The sequence below is a fragment of the Opisthorchis viverrini genome, assembly GCF_000715545.1.
Source record: "Opisthorchis viverrini unplaced genomic scaffold scaffold232, whole genome shotgun sequence".
NCBI classification, from domain to species: Eukaryota; Metazoa; Platyhelminthes; class Trematoda; order Opisthorchiida; family Opisthorchiidae; genus Opisthorchis; species Opisthorchis viverrini.
Genome location: NW_008752096.1, coordinates 138,662 through 149,598, shown reverse-complemented (window position 1 = coordinate 149,598; position 10,937 = coordinate 138,662). Strand labels below are relative to the sequence as shown.

General features: G+C 45.5%; 1 protein-coding gene across 1 annotated transcript in view; it reads right to left on the bottom strand.

Annotated features, from left to right (window-relative positions):
• Positions 1-3,477: 3,477 nt before the first annotated feature.
• The window catches only part of T265_11016 (hypothetical protein), a gene marked incomplete at both ends in the record, with an annotated part of 65,935 nt that continues 58,475 nt past the window's right edge, over positions 3,478-10,937 (bottom strand). The window contains 4 exons of the mRNA XM_009177553.1: positions 3,478-4,138; positions 4,451-4,597; positions 7,044-7,215; positions 9,672-10,226. Coding sequence (XP_009175817.1) covers positions 3,987-4,138; positions 4,451-4,597; positions 7,044-7,215; positions 9,672-10,226 — 1,026 coding nt within the window. The remainder of the gene's footprint in view (positions 4,139-4,450; positions 4,598-7,043; positions 7,216-9,671; positions 10,227-10,937) is intronic.

Sequence of the window (10,937 nt, the reverse complement as noted above, 5' to 3'; positions counted from 1 at the left end):
TTCTCGAAGTAGACATATACCTTTACACACATCCTGCTATGTATTTCCTCCAGTTCGTACCTTATTCGATGCCGTCTGGAATACGCAAAAGGCAGACATGGTGACCTAGATGTCGAATTATTGACGAGGTTTCCTTAAGTGAAACAGACACCTTTAGACTCTTCCCGTGGTCTATAAATCAATCCGCTACAACTTCACGCTCAGTGCTTCACTTTCCGATGTCCACCCATCATCCCAAGGTTTAACATCACGTAAAAACAATTCCTTGGTAAGTCAATGATCGACTGTCAAACTCTTGTAGACCAACGTAATTCAACGGTATGATTAATTTCGCCTAATAATCGCGTATGCCGATAAGATACACAGCCGGCCTTCGGAAGCGGTCCAAATGATCGACATCCCGTTTTCTTATAGAGAGCCTATTTGATAACTGGTCCGAAAGTATTTAACCAGAATTCACCCACAATAACCACATTTGGATAGACTAAATTGGTGCGGAAAAGCAAGTTCGGAGGCAAAACGATTCGCCTAGGCATGATTCAGGGATGCACGAACTTACATGCACTTGATACACTTTCACGAAAGTGAAGAGTTTCATGGCTTTAGTAATTTCTTGTTGGTTGGGCTTCTGTGTTGCAATGATCCTGCGAGCTATAGTGCCTGGAGCTCAATTCCTAAAGGTTCAACCATGCCGGAAAAGCCCCAACAGGTAGCAGTTCTGAGACCAAGAAGGACTAGTTTTATCAAAAACTATCACGACTGCTTCGGTCGGCAAGAGGGACGGATATAGTAATCCTGGCGGGTGCTATGAATGCTAATGAATGAAGTTGGACGACTAAGTCCGGAAGAAGCTCAGTTGGGTGTTAGAGTTGGGGTCGATGCTGAGCGTACCGATGATGGGGAGCGCCTTCTTCAGTTGTGTGCAGATCATCGTCTGTTCCTGACCAGATCAGCAAATCTTATTGCTGCCAGAAAGGCCAGACCAGCAACTATCGACTATGGTGGCGCACGCAGATCCCCCAAACCCCGGATAATCAGGAGTTTGAAGAATGACTTAGAACGGTGGCGGATCTCGAAGGCCTTCGCTGAAGGCAACATATGCGCCCTATTCTAACTGATCCGATCAACGGGTCAAAAGAAGACAGGTGTAAGTGGAACAATATGCGAAGAAGACAGAACACTCAATCGCTGTCTTGAACGGTGGGCTGAGTACTTCAAAGAACAGTTCACCTGGTATCCTTCAACAAAACGGCTGGAAGGATCAAGTGGGCCTGAGTGGAACGTTGATACCAACCCACCATGAGCCACTGAAATCCAGCGTGAGATTTCAATCCTGAAGCGCGACAAGCCACGTGACGCGGATGCTCTACAACCCGCACTCTTCAAAGGATGTGGGGAGAGCCTGGTGGACAGTCTGACGACCATACTTCAGAATATTTGGAACGAAAACAGAATACCAGCCGAACGGAGCTCCTCGACCGTCATCCCAGTTTTCAAAAAGGGTGCAAGAATGCCATGTGAAAACCATCGTGGTATCAGCCAGTTGTCTGTCGCATCTGAGGTGCTCTCTGCTACTATTTTTCGCTGGTTGATGAATTATCGAGAGAGAAAGATTCGTGAGAATCAAGCTGGGTTTCGCCTTGGTCGAGGATGCATCGACCATTTCTTTACCTTGAGAGGAATTCTTGAACAGCGTCACTCCTCGAGAAGTTCCACGTTGGTCGCTTTTCTGGATTTGAAAGCTGCTTTTGATTCTACCGATCATCAGCAACTTTAGCAGTCTCTGGCGTTCAAAGGTGTCCCTTCCAAATTTCTCTCTTATGAGGGCGCTGTATGCGAACTCCTGTGGCCGCGTACGAGTATACGGGAAGCTTTCGCCTGAGCTCACCACGTCCAGTGGTGTAAGACAAGGCTGTTCTTTTTTCCCGTTCCTCTTTACCTTTGCTTTTGATATGCTGCCTGAAATTTCTCCGCCTGCCTCTAAAACCTCGGGAGTCGAAATGCTCCCAAGACGTTGCCTCACAGACATTGAGTATGCAGACAATATTGCTCGCCTTGTTCAGATCCTTCCCAAATGCAAACGATTTTAAATAACCTGAATGACTCTGCCGCACGGTTTGGCATGCGCTTCACACCTGCAGTGTAAAATACTGCTACAAGACTGCGTGGGATAAAACCCAGACCCCATGCTTGCAGGTGAGCCAATCGACGTAGTAGATAAATTTCTTCACCTGAGCGGTTGTATAAGCCCTGCCCTGGAAAGACCAGGGCAGATTTTGCCAACCTACGACACCTATGGCGCCGACGTGATGTGAACTTGTCAGCCGAGGTAAGCGTTTACACAGTGGCGGTGCGATCGATACTGCTTTACGGATCCGAGACGTGGCCCCTACGCGCAGAGGATATATGGAAGATTTCAGTGTTTGACTATCGATGTCTGCGAAGCATTGGTCGGGTCTGGTGGGAACGTCACATTAGTAATGCTGAGGTACGCCAGATGGTCTTAGGAACAAGAAACTCTCCCGCGGTGGATGAATTACTCACGCTTCACAGGTTGCGCTGGCTGGGACATGTACTCCGCACGCCGGAAGACCGTCTGCCTCACAGAGCTCTTTTCTCCCAGCCCTGTGCTGAGTGGAAGTGACCGAGAGGTGCACAGTGTATAACCTGGCAACAAGGTACGAGTGGGCAACTACCGCCTCCCCGGATGGGGACCCAAACCACCAGTGGATAATGCCATTGGCAGAAATGACCCAATCGCGCAGTCAGTGGCGCCCGTGCATCGAAACTATCGCCTTCAATGCGTAGCTACCCGATTTCCAAACAAACTGAACATGCCTTCGCCTCCAAGGCTTGGTTGGGTGTTTCACTCTCCCGTTTTCCGGTGATCGAAACTGTAGCATCTGGAACCAATGTTCCTATGGTACACGGCTTATAGGTGATGAATTGAATTGGGTTTCATAGGGCATCGGATTAAGCATTCGTATCTAACCAGCTAGTTGTGCTATCGAAAATTAAAAACTAATTCTGCACACTTCATAAACATGGACATGGGGAACTAACAGGCCTTATTATGAATCGCTATAGACTTAAAAGTATAGGCAAAATTACGGGTGTAGATGACTTGGGTCGGAAACACCAGTGAAGAACTATGACCAAATCAAGGTAGATATAATAATTTTAGCCGTGCAAAATAATATCCTTTCAGTGCCGAGCTGCCATACCACCCGAAGGACGTTCGAGTGCTCAAATCTAGACAGGAGCAGTCAAGATGCCAGGACCGGGTTCGAATCTGGGACCTTTTGGCCCAGCAATTTCGCTCCTTAACCACTGAGCTACCTCGAACTCACGGCAAGACAGATGGGTGGACCCTTAACAATATTCTCGAAGCAGTACAACGTACAGTAAATTACTCTACTTAAATAAAATACACGAAAATCAGCGCAAAAGCAACAGCAGCGACTAAGCCACCAATAAATCCAACCCACTGAACAGCAAACACGAAGGGCATGAACCAACGAAGCCAAAACTATGGCATCGATAAGCAAAGAAAAGCAAGAGAATATTTTTAATGATCTGAATTGGAAGGCTGTGGCGGTTGTGATTGTGGCAATGAAAGGGTTGCTAAATTGATGCCGAAGAAAATGTGACGCATCAAGTGTAAGAACCGGGACGAACGATAGGGAAATTCAAAAAGGCAACACAGAATGAGGGACAACTGGATGAGTTGCGACACGCTGTTTCTCGTGGAACGGCTTAGTGTCTATTTGACGGCGGATGGGAAGAAGTTAGCAGGGAAATTTAGAAACAGACGTAGAAATATACCTAGTGAGGAGGAAATGGAGGGTTTAATCCACACTTTTAGGACAAAAGAGAACGCTTGGAGGATAAAGAATTCCATAGAATGCACAAAAGCGATGGAACCTGACAGCAAACAGGTACATGTGAATGAACACGGCACTTATATGTTATTAACCAGAGGGTGTTCAGGGATTGTAGGCATACGAAGGCGCGGCGCCAGAGATTTTCCGAGAAAAAGATGCCGGATTATCTTGAGCTGCCATTGTAGTGTACATCGATTTGAGCGCAGGTTCCGTCTCAATTGTCCGCAGAAGATCTAAGTAGCTTCTGTTCTTGTCTGTTGATCGAGAAAATGACAAAAGCGATTGGAAAGGGAAGCAAAGTTTGGTACACGATATGTCTACTAGTGCAAACGAGGCATCGGGTCAGGTTGAGTTTGGCTGGGATATACTATCATAGATATATCCATCCAATAGGTTAAACGATAGGCGAAACAGACTTTGTTACGGCACTCCTGATTTGAACTCCGCCTATCGAGTCCCCGTCACAGATATATATCACGATGACAAAAAATGTCATTATCAGGAAGTCCGAAACACACCCTCAGAAATTATACAACCAAAAATGCAAAAAAAACCAATAAACTTACCAATATTTTCGATGGATTTGAACTGAACGATTGCAGCAACAGCGGCACGTGATAGTTCCTGCTGTTTTTCCAGTTCCTGCTTGACCCAGTCTTCTTTGGGTTTGGACAGCAGGACGGCTTTGAGCGGTACACTAAGGGCCTCCATTTCTATTGAGCACAGAAAATAAAACAGTAGAGAGCTACAAGGGGTCGACTATGTGTTGGGTAACTGAGGGGTGCAGTTTGGACTTGGCCCGTAAAAGCAAAGCCACCAGAAGACGGCTGAATCTTCTAGATTACCGTTGATAGTAAGAGTCAAATCTTACGCAAGTGCATCGACAACATTAATTCGTGCACTTCGAAGCGTTGTAATAACGTGTTTCTGCCAGGAAGCTATTGAAGCTGGTACTGAACTGTCCTAGTAACCTTCGTCTCAACATGTATTCGTGCAAAAGAATCCGTGCGAAAGAAAACATACCCTGTATAGGTCATACCCGTTTACTGAGACGAATAAGGGATTTTCTTCTGCCAGGGCATTTCCAAGCATGAGAACGGAAATGGCTGATACTTTCTTGCCCGAGTTGTCCGCATATGAACCATTCGGTCATAATGCAACATTCCAAAAGGACCCAAGTAGACAGGCTGCTTCGAACTTTAGGCATATGTGACTACTAGACTCCAGGACCGTTTTACGTAAAACAAGTAGCTTAATCAACCCGCGGACAGGAACCTCCCACTTCTGTTGAAACCACTGTTCATGTCTCACGACCTGTGTCGCTCACCAAAGCTCATTCGATCGTGTCTGATGAGCCAGTACCGATAGCTCGAGGGCGTTATTAATCCATTGTTCGTCGGCACTGGTTCGACGCAACAAGACAAAACCACCGCACATATAATTGTCTTATTCATTAACTGATCGTTACTGGGTGAAGCGAACCGCGGCAATTCACCGATGATAACAAGACTGAGGAAGGGACAGGCACACGTGTGAAACGATGTCCTAGCCACTTCAAGAATAATGAAGTGCTTCCTCAACAGGCAGCTATGCATTTACGATGAGTTTCGATGCCGCAACACAATTGGCTGCGTCATCGGACAAAGTCTGTCGATGTCACTGTGCTTTGCGCCAGAGACCCCAAACGGGAGGAATTTCAAAAATATCAGCCCTTTTGAAGGTCATACCCACAAGAAATGCGAGATATACTTAATATCAGTGTGAAAACGAGGTTATTAACTCAAACGAAGGTCACCTGCAGCCGACTTTTGTACTTGCTTTTGGTCAACCAGATAGAAACAACATTCGGGACATAAAAACTACCGTTCTTACAAGCTACAGTAACAGCTACTCAAATGCACGAAGCAACATCGAACAGTCGCAAATATTGTTTCAATACCCTCAAAATCAGCAATTCCAAATGACCAGTGGAGACAGGCAACCGACAAATATCGAGGAACCTAACCTGCCTCGTTTCAACGCTTAATTTTAGGAGTCAGTTTCAACTTGATTGCAGCTGATGCTCGCTACCATTGACCAGAAAATTAAATCGGGCTGACAAATGCTGCGTCCCCAAATGGAGACCCCAGATTCAACTCACCAATGGTTAATAACACTGATAGACATGGTTCAATCACGCATTCAGTGGCTCAGTGGTTACGGCCCGAATCTACTGACAGGAAGGTACGTAGTTCGAACCCGACCTCTGCATCTCGACTTCCCCTGTCCAGGCTTAGGCAACCTGAGAGTATCCCAGCCATCGTCCTTCCACCGGGTGGGATGACAGTTAAGCATCGAAAGGGTGTCACAGCTGAACGACTACCTTTAATATCTATCTAAAATATCGTCTTCAGTGCGCATAGCTGCCCAGTTTCCCGTTGCCTCAGAGCAATATACAATGCAAACTAATTGATCAGGTGATCGGCTCCAATGCCTGGACATGTCCCCCACGCCCTCCCATTTTCCGGCAACTGAAGCTACATCAGCTTGAACCAACACATTTTTCGTACATAGTTTATAGCTGACAAACTGAACTGAGAGCCAAAATTACGATTTTTGGAGCTGAGTGGCCCGTCATTACTACGGTTACCCTACTTGTCGATACCATGTAACAAAGATCTGCCACCTGAAATTCACACACCTTCAAGATAAGACAACTGAAAAAGTACTTTGGCTTCATTATTTTCCAAAGATACAGCAACGCATTCACTGGGTATCATTAAAAGCGCTAGGTGGATTGAACAGTGTCCTGTGACGTCTTCCTGATTAAACTGAAGGATCTGCATTTACCTATGGGGTGGAACACCTGAGAGTTGAGGCCACTACAGCTGAATTATCAGCAACGGAATAATTTGCAATTGAGTGGTTCAGTGCAACAACATTTCAAACTGTTTTGCATTAGAATGAGCAACACTCAACCTCCACCTTCCGAGGTAAATCTCCGGGTTAGTTGCAATACTTCTCTGTATGGCAAGTTGCTTCCATCATTAGCAGAAAGAAAGGTTAAAGTGAAGCTAAGAATTAATGTTCAGTGATGAGGTCTTGTGAGGGAGCGAATTGGGGGACCAGTGCACTGACGGAATTTCAGAGCCAGGAGAGGACTGCTGCTGCAAAACCTACTTGCGGCGATTTCCAGTGGCCGTACACATGCCACGTGCTGAAGTATTTGGTAGGAAAGAAGCTGAATGTCTGTGTGATCCTTCAATCCCTTGATCAGTGGATCCAAGAATTCGGACATGACTAACTTGTCCAAACAGTTTTCGAGCAGTGTGAACATGCACTCGAATGCACACTAGAGAGAACGGAAGAGAGAATAAAAAATTGCGTGCATGCATTATTAGCGTTTGCAAAAAATGATGCGAGAAATTAATAGTACAGACGGACCGTTGACAGCAATGTTTGCACGCACAGCAGAGAGTACTTGCAAATACATAAGTCGACGAGAAATGTACACAGAACGTCAATCACCGGTGAGCACGCCGAGGTGGGTTGTACGTTCGTAATTTTGAATCGGCATCACTCAGACTCATTAATGAAGTTCTAATCGATTTTATGCCAGACGATCTAAGCTCACAAATATGGCCCTCGAGAAATACCTGAATCTGCTTAGCCTTTACTTCAATCGATATTTCCAAATCCGACTGCTTCATTCTTTTCATTTTGAGTTATACCGTAAGAAGGAAACAAAATAGTCTCGTAAACATTGAAACAGAATCAAACGCATGACCCGGAGTAAAAACTCCACATATCACTTAGGAGCCATGGAAAGCGCCCCCGATGAGGTCGGTCCATGGGTGTTGATTGCCTTATTAAATACTAGCACAAAGGTTGCTATGTCTAAGTCTAAGCATTTACTTTGCCGTTGATCATCACCCGAATAGCGTGATTGCAGGACCACTGTCTTAGACCAACAGGAGCGGGGCTTGTGTGTCGTAGTTCGAAGGATCAAGGAATACAGCTGTCATACGTGACAATGCTGATGGCTGAAATTTGTATTATTATTATTATCATTGTTATTATATGATGGGGAACGGAAAAGTGCAGTTAGGCAGAACAAACTGAAGGGACTCAACAAGCTGGATTGGAGGGACTGATTAAGTTATACACCGAAACCACTGTAACTAAAAATGCGTCGTCTAGTTTGATGAGATAGAAGTTAAAATAAAGTATGGGATCAGGCATCAGTTCAAAACACCGTCTTCATGTGCCTACAGGCGCTCACGGTCCATATGCATTCTTAAAGAACATCGTACTTAATAATCAAGGGTATAGTTTGCCGCCAAAACTGTTGCGTTGATTTTATGATCGTCGCAACAGAACATTACGATTTATCGCTACATCTTCAGTTCTGCCTGCACGCTGGCGGACAGTGTCTGTGTAAAGGTCGAATATATATTCGACCTTTACACAGACAAACCTCACAGAACCGAACCAGTTCCGATGTACTTGCGGGACCGAATAAACTGTCCTATCCCGATTTTGCTCGCTCCTAAGAGGGATGCGGATAATGTGTTATTGTTTGGTATGATGCAGGTTGGAAGCGTTTTTATTTGGTGAATGCACTGGAAGCGATATATATTCGGACGTCTGACTGTTCGCGCTGCCACTAACCTTTAGTCGGAAAATTGTTTTTACTATCACTTGTTCTATAGAATACAATGTCAGTTCCCCACTCGGTGAAAAACACTGAGTGGCAAAACGGAGCCATTCGGAATAACAGTTGGGAAGCTGTTCGCATAAACGGATCGATTTTATTGCTGGTATTGGTGGCGTCGTACTCAAAAAGATCAAAGTGCACACATTAACCAAAGAAACGAGGAAGCAGTGCATAGATTTGCAAACTGAAACTAAGAGCAGGAAAGTGACTCAAATGATTGGAAGAGCTGGTTGACGCAACTGAACCAAATATAGCGATTGTGCGACAAATAGTACTAATAAGGTCTGACCTGGGATGAATTGATTTGGGGTTTTGAAAAAAAGGAAGTTCCCTTGTATATTCACATCACTCGTTTGAGCAGTCCCTCTGCTGTCCCGATGCAGCTATTCTTATGAGTCCGCAACAAGAAAGGGAAGCACTGAGCTCGAGTTCCGCCATTTTTAGAGCCCTTTGAACCCCGGGAATCTGACACACAAGGAGAACGTGTTACCACTACTCCACCAGCGCACGTTGGGCACACCCAAATTATGACTAGATAGTTAACGCATTTATTCCGTTACAGAGTGCTTAAAGACTATCCAGGTGTTATTTTATCTCCGCAATACGATAGTCAAACAAGATGATAGGTAGACAGGGAAAAAAGTGACCAACTGTTTCGTGAAAACTTGAGAGACCGACTAAGTCACTCGTACGGAGACCTTCCTACGCATTTTTCCTAGAGCACTGCAATCTAATAGTGTATTTCAACAATACAAGACTAGTTACATCGTTGTTTGCCTCGAGGAAATCGGTTGGAATTTCTGATGCCCAGTGAGCATTGAACGGGTGCCAGTGAGAAGTGAAACTAATTCTGAGAGCATAAACACTTACAAATTCAGGTGTTACATCAGCCTTGCAAGTAGCATCGTATGAAGGAAAAATCAACACACAGTGTGGAAGTGCTCGTAAGGAAAGGACTGAACTACCCCATGACAATACCACCTTGATGCTGTCACCTCAGATGACAGTGAATAAACTAGAATCGAGAGAGAATCTAAACATTTGAGGCAATGTATTTACTGATGAGGAACAACACGCGCGAAAATTCTAACCTTTCGAAGATCCAGGCCATCATCCTCCTTCCGCTTAAACGGACCCATTTCAACTTCACGGATCAGTTCCGGACGAACAACTGTTTCTCCGTACAGAAGCTTCAACAGCGTAGTCACATGACCAGAGAGATCCAGTGGCATGTTTAGGAGGGGACGAACAAGACCAGGACGGTGATGTGCAGCGGTGTTGAGTGCAATGAGAGAAGCACGTCGAACAAGTATATCCGGGTCAGCTAAGCGGCTGAGAAAATCGAGCAAAGGAGGTGGTTGTTCCGACCGCAAGATGGAGTCAACTTCAACCAGCACGGCGGTTCGGGTAGTTTTCTCAGGGTCGTCGAACTCGTGTTGTTGCAGTGGTGATGATGCCACGGTTGAAAGCAAGAGACCAGAGGGAAGCAGACCAATAGTAGTCCAATCGAAACTGTCCAAGCGGCTTTGTCCTGACAGCATAGGATGATGGGAATTCGTGTCCAAGTCGGTAGCAATTAGGATCGACCTGATTGCGGTTACAAGGGTGCATCGGACTAAAGGACAACTAGCCTCAGCAGAGGCGAGCTGAAGGAAACAAACGACAATTGGGGAATGGTACTTATATTCAAGTGAAAGTAGTACCTGTGAAGAAAGGTCAATCACACAGAAATTCACATCGGACCGTAACTTAGCTGTGTAGTCTTTTGGACTCAAAAATTGTTATTCGACAGATGATAACAACAAATTGGTGAAGAAGGAAACCACTCACAGAGCTGTTGGAAACTCACTGACAACCGACGACCGGTCTTGTCCTCTCACATCGGGATCATCGAGTTTCCACCAGCCTTATGTTCTACTCGAATCCAAACTGTACCAATTTGGTTAAACCGGTGTGACGGTGATACTACTGATCGGGACGCACGCGAGTAGTATGTGTTGTTCGTAGAATTTCGCTTTGCGTCGACTGAAAAAGGGAATTCTGTTGCGGAATTCGTGGGACCATTTTGTAACATTTGCTTGGATTTGACCGACGAATGAGTGGAGGCAACGAATCTCTAAGAGGACTCGTTCGGGAGAAGATCTGTGTCCGGTTGTTGTAACTAAGATGCAGATTAGGGTTTTGCTTCCCCGTTCAATGGTCTGTAACCGGTCAGTTGGCATTTCCGAATAAATAACTCCGCAGCGAAGGCCTTCTTCCTTTCATTTGGTGCCGTGACCAGGATAAGGATGAAGATCCCATGGCCGCAACCCTTTGAGGATGGAGATGTTCGGACCTTCCTGGAGGACTTTGAGGAA